Consider the following 21,750-nt stretch of genomic DNA (forward strand, 5'->3'; position numbering starts at 1 on the left):
ACCCTCTCCTCACCTATTTCCTTCTCCACCTGTGATGTCCCCCAGGGCTCAAATCTCTTCCCCTGGCTCTTCAAAACCTATCTTGCTCAGCCAGCACTCCTCATTTCCTCCTTCTCTGCCAACTTCCAGTGCTACGCAGATGACACACTACTCTTTTTCAAACTTCCTGCTGACCCTCTTGCATCTTCCATCATCCCTGACTGCCTATTTGCCATCCAATCCTGGTGTACCTCCAGCGATCTCTGCCTCAATGCCAGCAAGACTGAGATCATTCCCATTGGGACCCCTGACTGTTTTTTACTCTCACTCTGGCCATCCTCCATGGGCTCTCCCGCTGCTCTTTCTTCAGAAGCCAGAAACCTTGGAGTCATCTTCGACTCCTCTTTCTCCTTCCTCCCTCACGCTCAGGACATTGCCAAGAAGTCCCACTTTTAACTCTTTGTCCTCAAATGAATTCTCCCTTTTCTCACTTTCCCTCAGAAGCTCAATGCTACCCGAGCCCTGGTTCTCCCGAGGCTTGACTAAAGCAATAGCCTTCTCCTTCTTCCACTCTACAACCACTTCAGCTAAATAAGAATGGGGCAGCAAGACTTATCCTTGGACTTAAGCCCACGTACTGCATCTCCCCTGCCGTAAAAACTCTTCACTGGCTCTCGGTTGCAGCATGGATTAAATTTAAATCCATCTGTATCATCCACAACGCTGTCTGGGGACTGGGACCACACTATCTGTAACTTTCTCTTACTAAATTCTCTCCCTCTAGCCCTCTGAGGTCCTCTGGCCCCAACTCTCTGTGTGTAAAGCATTTTCGCAAAACAGAGGGCCGCATGCCAATCACTTTCTTCAGCTGGCTCCCTCTTATGGAACAGACTCCCCCTTCCTCTTCATCGTGAGCAGGTCTTCCTCAAATTCTGTAAGCTCCACAAGACTTTCCTCTTTACTTCCTCCTTCCCTTCTTCCCACCACTGCTAATCTCCCAGTCGCTGTGATTGGTGGCCAGGGGCCTTATGCATCCCTCGGGGATCTGGCCTCCCATACCCAATCGCCGCAGCCTCTGCCTGCCTCTCAGCACTTGCCTCGGCACCCACCATCCTCAATCCTGTAGGCTTCCACTTTCTACCCAATGTGGTCCCAGGCTGCATAGCACTTACCATACTATGCACTTCATCTGCTGCCCACCCACGAGCATGGACATTCCAGCACTTACGCCACCCCCAACTTCCTCTCTTCTTGCTGCACTTGCACGTTTTGAATACTCACACGGCACAGTAGGTCTGTCTTTATCTTCCACTCTATTCATGTTTTTCAATCCCATGTTCCCACCCTGCTGCCCTGTGGGCGCTTTGAAACAGAATTAACTTATTATATAAGGGCGTAACAAATGCCCAATAAATGAAATCAATCAAACCAAGGAATTGTCACATGGAAGTGAAGCCTTTCACCCGGATGTTATTAATAATGCTGTCACTTGAAATAGCATAGTCATCTTTAATTGCCTGCACTGATTATTTCGTTAAGAACGTGAACGTTTCACCTCGATTTGCCTGACACCAGGGACGTAACGGATTCCCAGGAAAGTGTAATGTAGATTTGTGTTGTCAGGATACGTACTTACACTTGGATGTTAACTGGTGAATCGTGCTGGTCACTGGGGAGACCTCCGTTTTCTTCGGTCCTACGCCCCATCCGTCCCTGCTTAGCGTGACTCAGCAGTGCAGCTGCGCGCTTGAGGATATAGGCTGTCGGAAGCGTAACATCTGTCTGGAGCCAAACTGTGGCAACGCCGAGGTCTGCCCATGAATGGAAGTGGGGGTCAGACATCGGTCAGCTGCCCCAGCAACAACCGAGGACAACTCTCCAGAGCCGCAGAACCGGTGAAGCGCTCCGCAGCTCCTGCTCTGCAATAACCTCAATGCTCCTCGGGAAAAGCAGCAGTGGGACTAAATGAGCGCCTGACATTAAATGCTGCTTGTGTTATGCCCGTTCGAAAATGATCGACACATTATAAACCTTAAATGAAAATGTGCTTTGTTAAATTGCACCCAGGTTTCTAGAAAAACGCCTATGTTTATTACCAGAAACCTCTTCGAGAATGTAAGGCACACTGCGTGTATGTATTGCGCACGTCTTTACACAGTTTAATGTACACCTACTTGGGCATTCTGGCTCAAGCGCTGGCTGGGTGACCAGGTGGAGCCGGTTCTAAGAATGGTCCTGTGGCCGCCAGCGACACGCAGGCATTATCCATGGGCCTGGACTTCATCGCCGAAGTGGCTCTGCTCAGGGCGGTCCAGCATTCCTAGCAACAGTGCCCCCATTGCGAATAGATTCACAGATCGTTTTTCAATGGGATTGTGCCATTATAAAGCACCTCTCAGGCCTCATGTCTCTCACTGACACCCTGCAGTAGTTGCTACCAATTCATCAAGGGGAAACACAATGGATATAAACTATCTTTCGAAGCAATCGAAGTGTCACAACCACCCCTTAACAGTGCAGCACAGCTCAGCCGGCCTCAGAGGTGTGTAGAGCTGGAAGACTGGCCCAAGGGACACGTCAGCCCCCAGTGGGGGAGAGGGAGAGAGAGAGCGTGTCAGATCTCCAGTAAAAGAATGGGTGCAGGCAAACAGGCACACCACAGCGTGCCTGCCTACAAGGGCACCCGCCGAGCAATATGCCACAGTGCCACCCATCCAAGAGGGTCACCATCAGACCAGTGATTTACTGACACATACTGCATTTTTGCATGACAAATGTTAATAGATTTTGGCACCCTGGCGTGGGGAGCCAGCCGATGAGGTGGCTAGGAACAGGGTCTTGAACCACCAGTGAAAGCTTGTGTTCCATGCTGCCTGATGCCCAGCTCACCCCCCCTCCAAACTCCCCCCACCCTCCGTCATCTTTTGTTTGTTTTTCATCACCCTCCCAACCCCTGCTGACCTTATTTCTGTGGCGGTGAGTGCTGATGCTGCAGCCGCTCCTTCTCCCCAGGTCCATCTAGCCGCCATGGAAAGGGAAGAGGGGCTCCATACAGAGCTCCACTAACGTTTTCATGGCGGCCATCTTGGAAAATACGCTTTTTTTTAGCCCACCAGGTTACCGCTTTGGCATCCGGGTGCTAATAGCCTTAATCCCCTGTTCCAATGGATGGAACATGGGTAATGGCCTGGGGACCTCATTATCCGCCCTCGCTTTGCTCAGGCCGATAACTTGGGCTGTCGGGCCATTCCCCCTCCTTCTAGCCCTTGGAACAGGGGATTAACGCCATAGCGAACAAGAAGTGAAAGACAGAATTGGCATGATTGATATAAAAGCATTGTGTATATTGTGTTAAATGAATTGCAATGTAACATTGCTGCAGACAACAGTTGCACAATGTTCTAAAGCTGAACTACCGATAGGGGACACACAGCCTTTCGGAATATGACAGGATCTTCATACAGAGATAGATTCCCGGAGGTTTGAAATTGCCTGGTTCTTGCAGGCACCATGGGGCCATAGTGAAAACATGTTTTGCCAAAGAGAATACGCCATTTTGCTTTTTTCAGGAAGGATCACTGACTTGCATACACTGCTTGTCACTGCATATGTGCCTCTCTGATGTGTGCATTGGGAAATCACAGCATCTGCCTGATGAAAACACCTGAGAAGTGGGTCTAAAACCCCCAACTTCCAGAGCAAGGAGAGAAGTCACTTCTGCACACATCATCTCTTTAAAACTGTCTCCTCTGTGGATGTTTGATACTCTACTCGCTGCTCCCTCTCACCTTTGCCTTCCTCCCTTTCTTTTGGCCTTTCTTATCCGCGTGTTTGTCTCCGTCCCCCCATTGTCCCCGCCCCATGCCACGCCCCTTTTCTTCTCTTCATCCTACAACTTCCCCTTGCCGTTAACCCTTCTCATATGTAAACATTCTGATAATTTCCACTCACGCGCATGACTCGCAGTCGGGGAACAAGGCACGAGTGAGGCCAAGAAGACAAAGGCAACACACGAGAGAGTAACCAGATCGGACAGGCCACAACACTGATGTGGGAGGGGAAGGGGTAAAAAAGCCAGACCGATGGTAATAGACAATGAAATAGGCTGGGCATGGTGAGCAGTAGGAGACAGAGAAAGAGGAAGAATAGTGAGAGAAGGCAAACAGGACGAGTGAGCGAGGGTAACATTTATGCCGCAATAGAGAAAAGAAGGAAGGAAAATGGAAACGAAAAAATTGAATGAAAGAAAGAACATTTTAAAAAGCTAAGAAGCTAGAGAGATAAAAAAAAGAAAGAGGAAGAAGGAAAGAAAAAGAGAGCACTGTAGAGAGACGGATAAAGACTATGGAGGTCATTACGACCTAGGCGGTAAGGGGTTAACAGTGCCGGTAAAGGTGCCGGAGCCGTCAACCCCTTACCGCCTCATTACGCATCCTGCTCGCGGGACCCGCTAAGGCCGCCTGGGAAAACCAGAAGTCCTTAGCGGGTACCGCAAGCAGACCAGGTTGCTAACAACGGGCCCGTTACTTTGTTAGCACCCTCCCCTTTCCCATTGAGTCCTATGGGGGCTTGAATGTGAATGGGGATGGGTTCATTGAATGAGGAATTACTGTGGCCTCCAAGGTCGGAATGATCCGGTAATTCCTCATTCAAGGAACACGGACCCGGTAAGGGGGTAGCCATACCGAAATAGCGGCATGGTTACCTCCTAACTCGTAATGACTCCCTATGAAATTCACATTAGGTAATAACGACTGAACCACAATAGGACTTAGCAAAAACAAAGCAGCGGTGGCACAGACTGAGAGAGAGCAAACGAGAGGTAACGGGATCATCTTAATCGCCACACTGCTCCCAGCAGAGCCGCTAGGCCCAGGAGAGCTTTTATTCACCAAGGGTTCCTGTAGACTTGTTCAGACAGAACATGGGACACATGATTTGCTCAGCCGTCCAGCCAGTTTTTAGGCATTCTCCCATTTTGCCTCTAGTAAATGGGGTTGGAGTGAAGAAGTTTATACTAAATTCATTGGTGAACTGAGATGCTTTGACGTCACTTACCCTAGAACAGGTTTGGGGATTTCACTTTTTAAAAAAAACAATCTGTGGGCCACCTTCCTCGGGCCATCTTGAGAGCCAATCAACTACTAGAACCAAATGCCTACAAAGTGATGATGGCCATCCTGCACACATGTCCCCTGTAGAGGATGGAACGACCCCAGTGTCTGTGTGTGTGTCTGTGTCTCTCTCTCTCTCCGTTGCTCTCTCGCTCTCTATCTCTCTCTCTGTCTCTCTATCTCTCTGTCTCTATCTCTCTATCTCTATATCTCTTCCTCTCTCTCTCTCTCTCTCTCTCTCTCTCTCTCTCTCTCTCTCTCTCTCTCTCTCTCTCTATCTCTTTCTCCCTTCTACATACATGGGAATTTCACAGCAGCAATGATGATTTGTTTTAATGGTTATCAATGCAAATAATTTCCTTTTAAATGTGTTTTTTCTGCTCTGAGCCAAGGGAACCTTGCAAGCCAGCACTATCCTTTTGGACATGCGTTCCTCCCCCCATCACCCTCATAATGAACTGGTGTGGTCCATGCTCTTTATTGCTGTTATATTGGCCTTCTTTCAAGAGGGCGACTTTAGCCCCAGGTTACTGCTTCCCGGGTTAAGCAATTAACCCCTGTAAAGCGAGAAGGATGGGAGTGCCAGAAGGGTGCTGTCTCTCACCTGGGTACTGTGCACGGCCCGCATACAAATCTCCCAGCCGACGCGCCATCCACGTTCTAGGGAAGAGCCTCTCTCAGCGTACAGGTGCGTAGGTGTGAGAGAGGGTCCAACATAGAGAAAGAGAGAGAATTGGGGGAGAGAGAGATATAGGGGAGAGTATATAGATTTGAGAGGGAGAGAGGTGGAGGAAGAGAGGAGGGTAGAGGTGTAGACAGGGCAGGGCTGAGCGGGCAAGCCCCCCCCCCAAAAGCTGTAAATGCCCATTCAGCAGCACTGAGTGGGCATTTACAGATGTTAATGTCACTGCTGTCGGCCCAACTACTTTAGCTTTAGACCCAACTTGTTAGATAATCCGGGCTACGCCTCTGATAATGAAAGGGCAAGAGAGCGAGAGAGAGTAATAGGAAGAGAGAGAGATGGGGACAGGGAAGAGTTATATTTAGAGAGAGAGAAAGAGAGAGAACGAGAGAGAAAACAAAAGAAAGTGAGAGCGACAGGTAAAGAGCAAGCGAGAGACATGGACTAGGAGAGGATGGTATATGTAGGTATAAAGAGCGGGAGTGAGTTAGAAAGTGAGAGAACAGAGAGAGAAACGCAGGGGCATTTTCCAATGGAACTGAAGAAGTCATACCTCAAACCACTTTTAAAGAAAAATACACTGGATTATAAGATACTTGCCAATTATCGTCCTATCTTGGCCATCGAAAATGTTGAAAACAATTATCACAATGCAGTTGCAGAAATTCCTAGAAATCCATGGGGTACTGGATCTTCATCAATCAAGGTTTAGGCCTGGATACGGGGCCGAGATGGCACTTGTGTCAGTTTAGGGCAACATTTTGAGGGCTGCGGATGAGGGTGACATTCGTATGTTAGTCATGCTGGACTTATCGATACGGTCGATTTCGAGATTCTTGCCTCGAGACTTTCCACAATGGCTCAGCTGTCAGATGTATCCTTGCAGTGGTTCATTTCTTTCTTGCCCAACCGAACCCAACAGGTCAAATTGGGTACATTTGTTTCTGATTTTCTACTTGTCAAATGCAGTGTGCCCCATGGGTCTTCTTTGTCTCCTTTACTATTTAACATTTATATTTGTCCCTGTTGCGAATTTTTGGGGAAATTGGGCTGCAATACCATTCTTACACTGGTGATACCCAGATCTACCTGCGGGTAAAAGAACCAGTGGAAGCAACGGAGAGAGTACTTGCATGTGCTGAGAGGATAAAGAGTTGGATGGTGGCTAACAAGCTCCAATTACATCCAAATAAAATGGAGATCATACTATTTGGATCAAAGTCTGAACTGGCTAAAATGTCACAACAATTATCATGTCCAGAACTTTTTGAGGTTACAACACCATTTGTAGCTAAAGTAAAGAACCTTGGATGCACTTGGCAGAAAAATCTGAGCTGCAATCTACAGATAAATGAAATTGTCAAATCAGTATGTTACCAGCTTAAACTACTAGAACCCCTGCTGCTGCTTATTTTGGACAAAGATCGTACATCAGTAGTTGGTGCATTAGTGAATTAGAGGTTAGATTTTTGTAATGCCCTACAGATGGGGATGCCAAAGGGCCAAATCCAGCGCCTGCAGGTAGCTCAAAATGCAGCAGTTAGGCTGCTTTTCCCGCTGCCCAGATATTCGCCTATTTTGCAGTTCCGGAGAGACCGTCATTGGCTGCGGGTACAGCAGAGGGTCCGGTTTAAGACCCTTTGTCTGGTCTTTCAGTGCCTTCAGGGGACTGCGTCTAAATACCTTTGCTCTAAAATGTCCTTCTACCGGCCTGATCGCTGTCTACGATCCACAGGAGATCATCTATTGATGCTCCCACCATCTGCATCTGTGTCCTGGGGTGATAGGCGATTTTCTGTTGTGGGTCCACGATTGTGGAATTCCATGCTCTATGAACTCCAGAGAATTGAATCTCACTGTGAATTCAGGAAAAAGTTTAAGACTTACCTTTTTGCCTAAAATGTTCAAGATACATTTGGCATTCTAGTTATTAGCTAAATCCCATATGCGCCCAGATGCAATTAATTGCTCGGCTCCACGTGGATATGCGCAATATCAATTCAAAAATCAATCAATCAAGAGAGAAAGCAAGAGAGAGAGAGAGATAGCAACTTTGTAAATGAGTTGACAGATTAGAAAGGAAATGAGAAACACAGATGGCGGACTGAGGCAGTCAGAGAAGAAAGGATCGATATTGGAGGATGTGAACCAACTAAGCATCAAGAAGTCGGACAGCATTTGTCCTTATTGATTTCAAGTACGTTTCATAGCATTACATCACATTTTCCCAAACCATTGAAGAAGCGCAGACAATGAGAAGATCTCCTCCGTGTCAAGGCACAATGCTGAGCTTCAGCGCCCCATGGCACCCCTCACTCCCCACTAGGCCACACAGAGCTGTGCCACTCAAGGAGCTTGCTGTCAACCTCACCATTCCACCTACTCCCAACCGGCCTCCATGTCCCCTGGCAGGACACGTGGCTGAATGACCAGCCTCCGCCCTGCTGCCCCAGGGCAGGTACTCACAGGTGTAGGTCATCTCGAAGCTGTCGCTGATGTTCACGATGTCGATCTGCGGCAGCAGCTTCGGGGGTTCCATGAGCTGCGAGAGCGCAAAGCGGAAAGCGGCATGTTCCTGCGACTGCTGGTTCGGAAACAGTCCCCCTGAGGAGAGAAAGAAAGACCAGTCACATCATTAAATAAGGACGGCTGAGCCAACCTGCAACACGATGCCCCATGACAGTGCAGTCCCGTGCGTCACAACCCCCAGCTGAGTCCCAAAAAACTGAAGTCTACTCGTAATGAAATTGGACCACGCTTTTCTATACTCTTTCTGTCATTGGCTGCTAATGAGACCTGCACCTGTTGCAGAGCTCTGTTTGAGAACCCACAATTCAGGTGTTCGAATCTTGACACGGCCTGCTAGGCCTTTCATTCTTGTAGTTACAAACACTGGGCCTCATTACGAGGCGGGCGGTAAGGGACTACTGGCACCGGTAAGGGCACCGGTGCCAGTAATCCCTTACCACCCTACTACGAGTTCCCTTTGTGGGTCCTCCCTTAACGCCTGGTTTTTCCAGGCGTTACGGACGGGACACGCAAAAGGACTCTGGAGCTAATAACGGTACCGCAATTTGCGGTACAGTTATTAGCGTCTTCCCCATTCCCATTGAGCCATATCGGGGCTCAAATGGGAATGGGGAAGGGCCCTGGTGAATGGGGAATTACCTGTCCCGCCAACCTTGGAATGGACCGGTAATTGCTCCATTCGCCAGTGCGGAGTCGGAACGAGTTTGGAGGCAGCCATGGCGCTAATAGCGCCATGGCTACCTCCAACCACGTAATGAGGCCCACTGTACACCAAATTATTTAGGTAATGTTATATAGTAAAGAACGCCTCGAGGCCGTCTGTATTCAATGCCTAGAGAGACACATTTGGTATATGAGATTGCTGTGTAAAAACGTCATGCTATGAAAGGACAATGTGCTGTATCGGTGCAATGTTCTGTCTAAGCAATATGTGCTACTTAATTACTGGGAACTGTTTAATTGCTTTTTTTACATGTTTCTCTAAAGATGTAATATTTGCTCTACTACGGTTATGCACTGTCAGCATCCACTGTACTCTGCACTATATAAGCGCTTCACACTTTGCATTATATCAGTACTGCGACAAGTCTTACTATTACAAGGGAGCATATTTAGTGTTTTTTTCATTTCTATACTTTGATAGTTAGTATAATGGGTATAATTATAATAATTGAATTATGATTGTTCTTTTATAACGTGCTTAATACCAGCGCGAGACCGGGATGCGAACTGTTCTGTCCTGCTTCCAAGTCAAACACGTTGCCCATGAGCTATCCTCCCGGCCCTTCCCAGAGAAGCGCCCAATTATCCAATTATTTTGTCTTGCTTTCATATATGTAGAAAGATGTCATCCAAATAATCAGATGGGTGGCCTGCAAGGAGCACAGATAGACGGAATGTTGGGAATAGGGATGGCCAGCTGTAGGTACAACACATCCATTAGAAACAACCGCATGCCACCAGCTACAAAGAAAATACCTGTACCAGCGACTAGAGGACCTGATTCACAGAGCGTTTTCCACTGGGGTTGGGCCATTATAAATCGTTAGGCTTTTTTGCGCTCCCCGCCTTTACATCCTACTGGTTTACTAATTTGTGCTTATCATGTTCCTTCTAGCGCCAAGTGTTTGAAGCGCTTATTCAGGGCACTTGTGGGTGGAGCACTGTGAAGATACTGCACATGGAAGACAATGAAACACTGATCAGCAGGACTGCAGAGGGTGTGTATTGGGAAGGGCTCTTAGGAGAGGTCTTCTTTCTTAGCTTACACCAGACAACGGCTAGAATGGCATCCCGTGCCCCCTTCAGGGTGCAAGCTCCTTCCTCCAGGCCCCCCCCAGCCTCCTGCAGTTTGGTGGATTAAACAGGGCCATGTCATTGGAGCATAGGTGGCGGAGGTTCTGCTATCTATGGCAGAAAATGCTTCGAGTTTGGAAGGCCATGATTCACTATGTGGATCAGCAGAGAGTTTGAGGCCTGTGCTATGTTTACACTTTAATATTAGTTAGGCATTCATAATGCTACAATCAGGAAACATTCTCATTGGTCGGGTGCAGATCTGCTCTGAGTTTGTTGGGTGGTCGTTATCGGTGATGAAAGTGTAATTACACAAAATGACAACTTTGCATGTCTTGACTGAGCTCTTGACAGAATAACCTCCATATTAGCTTAAACACTTCTCTTTTTATTAACTCTAAGGGGCCTAGTTTGATTGTGCCGTATGTGACAAGAACGTAATAGACAAGCTGTGAGGAATTAGACCATCCACATGGTAGGCGTGGGCTTGCCTGGGCTTTTTGAAACCTTTAATTAAATGGATGATGGTAGACCTGCCCCACAAAAATGTGTGGGGCTAATCCACACACATTTTCCTATGCTCACACCACAACAACTGCATAGACCTGTGTACTCTGGCCTGGACAAAGCCTACGGGTACAGTCTGTTCCTGTCATATTTAGTTTTAATATGGCAGGAGATGAGAGCACAATGTCATCCCAAGGAGGGTGTGGGGGAGTTTCCCGCTGCCATGGACAGCCTGATTAACTGACAAGGGCTCCATGGAACCACCCTGTTCTTTTGTTAGGCCTACTGCTGGTGGCCGCGATTAACATAACAATAGAGGGTACTTCAAACAGGCCCCCATGATGCCTGGCTGCAAAGGATAACAAAAGAGACAGGAAATCCCAAAAACATTCACTGTGTCAACTTGAAGCCAGCTCCCATCCCTCAGTCTCAATTTCAGTGAACTCACATGTCTAAGTCTTTTTGCAGTAGACAATGCCCACTAGGGGGATCTCATTCAAAAGATACAAGCATGTGTTTTGCAGAACCCAAAGAGTCTGGTCTCTCAGCATCTTCAAGTGAGATCAGCTGCTTTAAAAAGGAACCACGCGGGAAGATCCATTAACCAGAGGGACTCTTTGATCACAACAGACAAGAATGTGGATGGGACCTAGTATCACAGGGAAGTGAGCCCAGAAATCCTTCTGTTGAGAGAAGGTTTCAGCCACATTGGTTCTGGGACACCCCTTGTACCTGCTGGACCCCCTCACCTTTTCCTATTGCAAAGCACTCTGGTTATGACCTCACACATAGAGAAGGGACCACTGAATTGGTTCACTAAGGTAGGCTCAGCCTACACCAATCACTGTGGCTCACTTGGTTTTTTTAGAGAGGGTTGGAGCCCCTCTTTCGGGCATATCATCTGAATAATTCACTTGAAGCATGAAGAAGAACTCATCCTTAAACTGTGGCTGAAGGTACAGTCTGCCTTACAGTTTCCGCCAATGAAGGAAGGCCAGGAACAGCCAAAGAGGGAAGCAAGCTCTGTCCCCATAACATCTCCCAAGGAAAAGAGAGAGAAAAGAACTTAGAAGATTCTCCAGTCATCCAGCCGCAGTCACTGAATGAACCCGCGACGTCTCGACCAGTGCTTCAGAATGGCTGATGAGCACTGAGACGACGATTCCTGACCCTGAGTCGCGGTGCAGGCCAGCTTGCAGCCGTTGGCCAAGCTTTACTCACCAAACCATCTTGCAGCCTGATACCCACCACTGACTCCTCTTTTGAACTCTGTCGCAGGAGCCTGAAAAGCACCCTAAAGCCGACTCAACAATGTCGAGCACCAAGAACTGCAGCAAGTGGTACATTGTGGCTCTGTCTCCCTGGTCCTTCACAGAAGACCCCTACAGACATTTGAAGACAATGTCTCCTTTTTTGCTGCCACCAAGAAGCCTTTTAAAAACCATTGTGGTTATTAATCATACCAACTACCCTCCTGCCAGTATCCAGAGTCCATCCCTTTTCCTTCTTTGAAACTGTCTGTCCTCTGCATTCCTGCACAGGGTAGCTTCTATTTAGTAGTGCTATTAGATTGTCTGTTGTGATAATAATGAAGTAGATATTTGTATACAACCTTGACTGGACACTCCTTTTATCATTGGGTAATAATTTTATTTTCACTGTGTGGCGAAAAATAACATATGATCTACAACCTTTCGAAGATAAGACTGCGGTTCCATCCACGTTACCAACATTGGACAAGGAGGTTTATAATTTTAATTGTATGCTTATGTAATCCAATCTGTTTAGATGCATATGGTGCATTAGAGGTGTGGGGCTGATTTATGGTTTGGAAACCGATATTCACCCCTGGACAACTGGTACCTTGGAATTAGATTCGTCAGACAAACAGAAACAAACTCTCTGTTTGTTTATTTTTGTTTTTCCATGCCCTTTTAGATTATTTTTCTGGATCCAGCAGGGTCATGGAGCATAACATCTCGTGCCTGTGTTTTCCTGCACGCTACGGGTGAACCACCAATATCTTAGCGCATCTCTAACTTTGCAACTGGAATCCCCATGGAGTATTTACATTTTCTGCATGGGAAATTGGTATCAAGTCATTTTTTTTCGATAGGAATTCTGCCGAAGGTCTTTACTTCGACAGAATTCTGCTGCAAAAAATACAGCATATTATATGGGGGCGAGGAGTAAGGGCTTCAAACGGGTGGGGAGGGGCTTAGTGTAGGGAAAAGGGGGATTTGGGGGGTGCCTGCAAATAAAAATAAAAATAAACTTGATGGGAAATCAGAAATCAGGCGAAGTAAAGTACTTTGGCCGAATTCCTGTTGAAAAATAAAATAACAGAACCTGGGAAAATAGGACGAATCTACAGGAATTCTACGCACTGTACACCATCAACATATGTGACATTAACGACTTTTTATGTGCCCCCCTGACTATTGTAAAATATTGTCACTTTTAAACATGTAAACATGGTGCCACAGTGCAAACAGTTTCAGGTGTAGTTTCCTTTGTTTTTCACGTGCTGCAAAGAAGGCCTGGCATGCGCCTGCAGCCCACTGCAATGTGCCCGAGCGAACCCTCACATCGGCAACAATCATTAAGGTAAGCAGACTAGCATTTATTACAGATGAAACGCTTGCTACAGAAGGAAAGCAAGACAATTCTTCCTGACCCTGCAATCCACAGACGTCATTGCGTCCATGCGGCTGTTGGAATTATGAGACTATGGGCCTCATTACGACCCGGCCGGTAAAGGTCCCGGTGCCGTTAAACACATACCGCCCTATTACGAGGTCCCCTTGCGGGATCCGCTCTGGACGTCTGCTTTTACCAGACATCCTTAGCGGGTCCGGTGAGAGGACCAGGGAGCGAACAACGGGCCTGTTATTAACGGGCCCGTTGTTAGCATGCTCCCCATTGCCATTGAGCCCTATGGGGGCTCAAATGGGGATGGTCAGGGGCCGGGTTCCCTGAATGGGGAAATACCGGGCCCTCCAAGGTCGGAATGGCCCGGTATTTCCCCTTTCAGGGAACCTGGACCTGGACCCGAGTTTGGAGGCAGCCATGCCCTTATTAAGGGCATGGCTGCCTCCAAACTCGTAATGAGGCCCAATGGCAGCTCACTCATACGGTTAATAACGTGTAGCACCTTTAGCCAGTCCTGCAGAGCTGCATTGCCCTCCTATTGCCCCTCTAGGGGCACTGGGAACCATGGTGTAATGAGACACACTTGCACCCAATCACCTCAACTTCCACCCACTCATGTGCCTCCCTGCTCTGCCATGCCTCGCGCCCCTCTTTTCCATCGTCCTCCTTTAACCTTGCTCCTGCCCAAATCCTATCCTGTCCTTGCTCACTGCCTCTAAAACACCATCCCGCCTTCCTCCTTACCACTCAGCCAAAACTGCCACTGTGACCATTGCACCACACGTGTCCCCAGCTGTTCTTTCTCTCTCTCTCTCTCTCTCTCTCTCTCTCTCTCTCTCTCTCTCTCATCTCAACCTGCACGGCCTTTCATCTTTGTCTCATCCGAGGGCGTTTCGCGAGTTCAATGCAAAGGTTTAAACATTTGAAAACATTTCAGTAATTCAATCGCATCTCCTCTGGTTGGTATTTTTGTAACGCATTTAATTGCTTCAAGAAGGCAGTCCAATTTGCCACAGTGTCCTATAGCCAATGCATTTCGGATTCGCATCTCTCTTGGGGCTAAACAATTGATCAAGCGCAAATGGCACAACTCTTCCATATAACCTCATGCAGATTAAATGATCATGTTCCACGGCGTCTTCCTTTGTATGTTCCAAGCGAGGCCTTCACCTCGGGACTGCACCGTCACAGAACCTGGGACAGGCCTCTCACTCCAACTGTCTTCCGCAAACATAAGGACACCTAATCACACCACCACACAACCTTCCACCAGGTTACAAAACAACCCTACCACTCCCACATCCAGAGGAGTAGCCAGGATTGTCCAACAAGTGTGGCCTGAAGCTAATGCAGCTGGGCCCACCGCAGTGACATTAACATCTGTTAATGCTCACACAGCGCTGCTTACTGGGCATTTACAGGTGTTGAGAGGGCCTTGTCCACTCAAGCCCTACCCCGTCTATGCCTCTGGCCACATCCCGCACAAGCAAATGGCATCGCCTACCAAACACCGCACTGCCACACCGCACAACCCAACGTTCAGCATTACTAGGCTATTTCCAATATCTTCATGAAGTATTAACTCTATGTTATCGCAATACTGATGATATAAAATCATAGCCTTTCTTACAAGTTCCTGTCTTCTTGGCACTGTCCCTTGACTTGCCCATGTGCATTGAAAATATGTCATGTGTTTTATCCATGGACATTTGGCATCTATTGTTCGACTAGTGTTTACTTGAAGCCCAGAGCCACGCATCAGGGCACACCCAAAGAGCACAATGCTGTGGCACGATAACAAGCCAGATTTGCATATCAGAAAAGCCACATAACAGTATCAGAAACAATCGAAGGAGTTGTTTTTCTCAGCCTGGCTTCCATGGCTCATCCCTTTGGCAAAGGAGGATAGCTCAGGGGCAACGTGCTCTCCTTGGAAGCAGGACGACACGGAGCACCACAGGTTCGATCTCCGGGTCCGCGCTCAGAAACCTCTTGGTATTAAGTGCCTTATTAATAACCTATCATTGCATACATAATAACACCAGAAAGCTGCTGTGTAAGCATTGCAACACATAACTGGTATGCGCTTTGCCCCGAATTGCCCGGACCATCAGATGTCAATGCATCTTTGTTATCAATATGGGCGGTGATCAGCTTGCCAATGCCAACGTCTCGATAAATACTGAAGGATCAGAGCCAGTAGATTGCGGAAGACCTGCGCTGGGGATCCACAAGGATCCCTGAAAGGCACCTTCCCAAAAAGGTCTGCTTCCCTCTCAATTGGGTAGACTTGGACAAGAACTCCCGATCAATGGATCCTGCATCTGCCTGTGTGCCACCTAAAGAAGTGAGTCTGCACCGAAACCTGCTGCCAACCCCCAGCCTCTGTCGCCACCGTACTGCACCATACACGGACCAGTGAGACCGACCTCGCGAGGACAGTGCCGAGCAGACCAACATCTGGGCCTTGGTCAGCGCAATAACTCCAAAGCCTACAGTGAGCACCGGCTGGTTTATAGGTTGGCAGGGCCTGCTTTTCATCCACGGAGCCAAGTCAAAATTTAGCATCCCCAGGTGGTGGCCATGCCTGGTGAGAACGCTCATAGTTTGCAAATCAAGGATCCGGCCTCGACTAATAGAACAGAGTCGTGTGTGGACCCTACACATAAAAGTGCATAAGTTGCTCTGAGTTTCAAATGCAGAGCTGGGATTTGATGCTAATACATATATGGCAGGTGACACTTTGGCCTGGATGTGTTGCAGGGACTACAAGCAGGAGATGGATGCAGGACACTATTGACAAAGCTTTGTGTGAGCTAACTGAGGGGAGCAATGCTTGACTCGGAGGGGTGGATATATTTCAGGATTTAGGTGCATCTGTAGTGGTGCCCAGTGTCAGATAGGCAGGAGCTGGCAATCAGGATAGAGGGGAATTTACAGCTTTGTTTGTGTCAATGAGTCCAGATTAAGTTTGACACATTCAGCGCATGCATTAGTTGTTCTCGTTCAACGCAATGTGAAGAGCTGGAAAACTAATTTGAACGGTTGTCTGACCTTTGTAATGGGCTGTTGTTGGTGCCATTTGAAATAAACAATTGCGACTTCTGTTAGGGGTCTACCGAATTTCGCCTGGATCCAAAATTCTGCCAAAATCCAGCTATTCTGCTTCGGCACAATCCCTCATATAGTATTGACTCAAAGCCGAACGTCTGTATTTGAGAGGGATAGCCAATCATAGAATGCAGGGTCAGGTTGCAGAAGCCAAATGAGGTCTTTCCTTATTGTCTGCTGCAGCCTGCTCCCCCCCACCTCTGGGTGCCGCAAGGTAATCCCCTTTGATCCCTGTTGCTAAGGGTTTGACAGGCTTTGCCTTGGCAGCCCCCATTACGTTTTTTTACAAAAATACATTAAAAAAACAGCATCTGAGGCCGCCAGGACAAGGCCCACTGATCCCCCCCAATTATTGTGTGGGGGGATGCCGGGACTTGCCGTGGCGGCACTGCAGGCCATTTAAAAAGAAATGCATGAACAGGGTGGCTGCCAGGGCAAGTCCCGGTGACCGCCGTAATTGTTCCTGCTGGGTGACTGGGCCTAGCCCTAGCAGAACCCCAAGACATCTATAGAAGCTGCATGATCATTGGGGCCACCAAGGCAAGGCCCAGCGACCCCCGAAATTGTTGTTGAGGGGGTCACCAGGCCTTGCCCTGGCAGCCCCAATGCTGCATTAAAAAAAGGAAAAGCAACATTGGGAGCCACCCAGCCAAGGCCTCGCAACCTCCTCTGCCCCCAGTCATTTAAAAAAATGCATCCGCGGGGGAAGCAAAGGCAACACCTGGTGACCCCGGCAATTATTGATGGGGTTCAATGGCTCTTTCCCTGGGGGTACTACTGGTCAGGACAGGACCCTGTGACCCTGTTGCACAGAGTTTTAAAAGGCAAAACAATAAGGAAGGCCACCAGGGCAAGCCCTACTAAAGCCCCCCAACAATTGGGGATGGGTGGCATTGGTTGCCAGGCCTTGCCCCCACGGACTCCATCTGTTTGTCTTTTATAATTACTATTTGGCTCACTATTCAGCCCCGAACGAATACTTGGACCAACTATTCGGTATTCAGCAGAATAGTAAATTCACTTTTCAACACAGCCTTAATTTCAGTTAGATATTTCATCACACAGAGGCAACCACATTTGGTGGCAGTGACATAGAGCAAGAGCACGTAGCTACACGAATGAAGTGTTGTAAATAAATGCAGGAAAATAAGAGACCCCTCAAGAAAACCATTGCCAACTGACAATGGTCACATGACTGAGAAATGTTTTAATAAACTTCCTGCAGGCAGGGATTTCGCATCTTACATGATTAGTCTTGTTCTGCTGGCAGTTGAATCAACATACAGCATGGCACCTGTGCTTGAGAGTATGAAATGGGAAAGTCTTCCCTGATAGTGGAACCTATAGTAAAGACAGAAATCAAGTGTTTCTACAGTGGGGATTCCCTCTTCTGGTAAAATTCCTTGTATGATGCTGTTTCCCTGTCGGAGTAGAGTGGGGTGATTGGATGCGTGCCTGTATGATGCCCAACTCATGCCTTTCTCAATCCTGTGGAGCATTGGGAGACACTGATCTCTGCTATATCATATGTGGGATTGTTGATCTACTAGCATTGGGATTACCAAAACCATAGCTGCAAAGCTATGTTACATCACCTGCTTGTCTAAATATGGTCTTGAGAAGACACTGATGCGCGCATGTTGGCACGACCCCAGATCAATGTCCCACATTGACAGATGCTGCCTTACCTCAAAAATTACCCCAAACATCATGTGGAGCGCGTGAATGGACTTTGAAGAATAAATACTATCTCCCGGCATGCAGTTGAATTCAAGAAAGGTTTTACAAGAACTTGGCTATGTTGGTCAGGTCTAGCATGGTGACATATTTCTTCTGGTAATTATTGAGAATGTTATTTTCTTTCCGTTGAATTCAACCTTCGGTCGCGTCCCCTTGGGTAGTGGTTTAGCCAAGCGAAGACCACATCAAAAATGTTTAAAGCAAGAAAGAAATCCCAGGTTGAGAATGCGCCCAATTTTTCAGAACATGGTTTATTATATGAATGCCCTTTCTGATGACACGTGTTTCGGTCCCTTATAGGACCTTTTTGAAATCAGGGCTAATTTTGTATATAGCCGAAAAATCATATAAGTATTTTCCAAACACAACAAAAGCAAAATTAAAGATAAAAATGTTCATTCACATATTTAACAAAAGATACCATTGAAATAATAAGAAAAAATAATTTTTAAACAGAAAATATAATAGTTATTGCATCAAATAAACCAAAATGCTAGCAAAAAATGGAGTGGGGGATAGGGAGGGATGTTAGGGGTCAAGAGATAAACAAGACACATTTCCATTAGCCACTGCTAGATGTATTGTCACATTGTTAATCAAAAATAAATTTAATTGGACTGTTTTACCTTGTTTTCACCTACTGCCCCTTAATGGGTTAAAGCAAATAGTAGTCGCTCATCAAGTCCCGGGTTAGATCCCTTTAAAAAAAATGTAAATCAAACATATTGTCATCTCTAGCTGTGTGTGCAGAATCATCACAAGTGTTTCATATTATTATGGGATGGTCGTTTTGATGGTAACGTTGATTCTTTGGACTCGTAACCATATATTAAGGTGTTTATAAGTATCCATTAGTTTTGTACCTTTCATTATAAATATATGTATTCAATAGTTTTCCTACAAATATTTTTGTATCCGTAACAGAAAAGGTATAGTCCTATGTATTGCCTTTATATTCCTTTTAAGCTTTAGGGAAATGCTCATTCATGTTTTCAGATTAGTATGTGCCGACAGAGCTTTAAAGCTTCTGTCAGTGTTCAAAGCAAAAATCAGTGCGCGCGTGAGAGCCGCGCACGGCAAGAAAGTAATAAAACCTCCAAGTGTTTACAGTCTTAAACACGGACTCGCGGCAGGCATTTCTACAATGGCCGCGTGTGCTGCACTTGAAGGACGGTCTCTTACCTGCCAACACTGTTCTCGCGCCTAATCGCGTACCGCTGATTATCCAGAGGGGGCGTAGAACGGTGCCTTCTCCCTCATTATTGTGTTCAGGTTGCAATGGGAACAGATCCAAGCACTAGTCCCTTCTCTAATTGAGTGGCAACTGTTTTCCTATGTTATTAAGGCGGCCATTTTAAGATGGTGTTATTAACCTTGCACTGTTAGTTCTTGTGCATGTTAAAGATTGGATTTTGTCCTCAATAGCTATTGATAAAGTTGTATAAAATACTAAAAATTGTTATGTCGTATGCTACATTGTTCAGGGATTAATTCAACAATAGTATCAAATTGAAATTTGATGATTGTAAAGTTATATGCGTTACATGCAGTATAGTCTTGTATTGTACTATAGTTTGATTACTAATGGAACAAATAAATACCTAGGGTGCGCTGTCAGATATTGATATTTTGACAATTGTCACTTTCTAAAAGGGCCAATGTGAGCATTACAAATCTCAAGTAAATTTACAATATTGAAAAATACGTCCTGTTTCCTGTCCAGAGTGATAATTACATAAATTATAGTATATTCCTATTAGTTCATTTAATCAGATTTAGTTATGAGATGGAAACAGGTCCTCTAAAGGAAGGACACAATTTCATTGTCCGTGCTCAATCCGAAAATACTTATATGATTTTTCGGCTATATACAAAATTAGCCCTGAATTGAAAAAGGTCCTATAATAGACCGAAACACGTGTCATCAGAAAGGGCATTCATATAATAAACCATGTTCTGAAAAATTGGGCACAGTCTCAACCTGGGAATTCAAGAAAGGGATTCCTGGAAACCCCTGCTCTTTTTTCTACGCAGTGTTGTTCCTTGAAAGTTGTTTTGGACCAGGTCCGTTTTTGTTGCAGGTTCTGAATGGATTCCCTCAGCCTGAATGTCGCCTAAATCACTGCCTTGCTGTTATCTGGTCACATGTGGCAGCCTTACCTGTGGTGATGGAAGATGTGCCGCTTGGACACCATCTTGTAGGTGAGGTGCTGGTCACATGTGGCAGCCTTACCTGTGGTGATGGAAGATGTGCCGCTTGGACACCATCTTGTAGGTGAGGTGCTGGTCACATGTGGCAGCCTTACCTGTGTTGATGGAAGATGTGCCGCTTGGACACCATCTTGTAGGTGAGGTGCTGGTCACATGTGGCAGCCTTACCTGTGGTGATGGAAGATGTGCCGCTTGGACACCATCTTGTAGGTGAGGTGCTGGTCACAAGTGGCAGCCTTACCTGTGGTGATGGAAGATGTGCCGCTTGGACACCATCTTGTAGGTGAGGTGCTGGTCACATGTGGCAGCCTTACCTGTGGTGATGGAAGATGTGCCGCTTGGACACCATCTTGTAGGTGAGGTGCTGGTCACATGTGGCAGCCTTACCTGTGGTGATGGAAGATGTGCCGCTTGGACACCATCTTGTAGGTGAGGTGCTGGTCACATGTGGCAGCCTTACCTGTGGTGATGGAAGATGTGCCGCTTGGACACCATCTTGTAGGTGAGGTGCTGGTCACATGTGGCAGCCTTACCTGTGGTGATGGAAGATGTGCCGCTTGGACACCATCTTGTAGGTGAGGTGCTGGTCACATGTGGCAGCCTTACCTGTGGTGATGGAAGATGTGCCGCTTGGACACCATCTTGTAGGTGAGGTGCTGGTCACATGTGGCAGCCTTACCTGTGGTGATGGAAGATGTGCCGCTTGGACACCATCTTGTAGTTGAGGTGCTGGTTCTAAATCGTCCCTGTTGCTTCTGAGTGCACCTGGACACTGTTATTGTGCATCATAGCCAACCCAGGGACTGTAGAGCTGTAATGAACTCTATCTTACTTGAGCATCAAGGTCATGCCGCTTTGATGTTTGTTTCACGAGGGGAACCTCACAGCCCATAAAATGCCATTGATACCATACCAATCAGCTGGCTGTGGGATAACTCACACATGGCTCTGCACTGCCACGAGGCGAGAGACTGGAGAAGAGCTTGCCCTTGCCGAGAGCTTTCGGAGGAAGACATTCCCAACCACCGTAGCTTGAGCTGAGTCACGGAGTGGGATATTCATTGTCTCTGATTTCTAAACCAATTGTTCATATTATTTTAAGAACGAACACTGATTTTCTGGTCTGAGGTCTTTCGTGAGCTCTAATGTTTTTTAAGTATAACTGCGTGACATGTATAAACATGTGAATGTGAATAGACGGCTATATTTTCAGGATAACTTTTTAGGACACTATATATTTTTTAGGTAACATCTGTAGTATATGCTTGCGGGAATGTCCAGTCTCTTGCTAACTAAAGGGCACTGGAGTATTGTTATGAACCCATTATTTTACTTTTGATTAAGATTTCTGTATACAGGGGTCACGTGGGGACTAACGAGGGTCATCTTTGAACCTCCATAAATCAGCACTGGACTACCAGTCACAGG

The 21,750-nt window shown here is 46.8% G+C and overlaps 1 protein-coding gene across 4 annotated transcripts in view; it reads right to left on the reverse strand.

Annotated features, from left to right (window-relative positions):
- Positions 1 to 21,750, reverse strand: part of GRIA1 (glutamate ionotropic receptor AMPA type subunit 1) — a 774,249-nt gene that overhangs the window by 695,793 nt on the left and 56,706 nt on the right. For all 4 annotated transcript variants that reach the window (XM_069653990.1, XM_069653989.1, XM_069653988.1 and 1 more), the window contains exon 2: positions 8,242 to 8,379. In XM_069653990.1, coding sequence (XP_069510091.1) covers positions 8,242 to 8,379 — 138 coding nt within the window. The remainder of the gene's footprint in view (positions 1 to 8,241; positions 8,380 to 21,750) is intronic.

This window comes from Ambystoma mexicanum, chromosome 3q (genome assembly GCF_040938575.1).
Source record: "Ambystoma mexicanum isolate Mex_15411 chromosome 3q, UKY_AmexF1_1, whole genome shotgun sequence".
In the NCBI taxonomy this organism is placed as follows: domain Eukaryota; kingdom Metazoa; phylum Chordata; class Amphibia; order Caudata; family Ambystomatidae; genus Ambystoma; species Ambystoma mexicanum.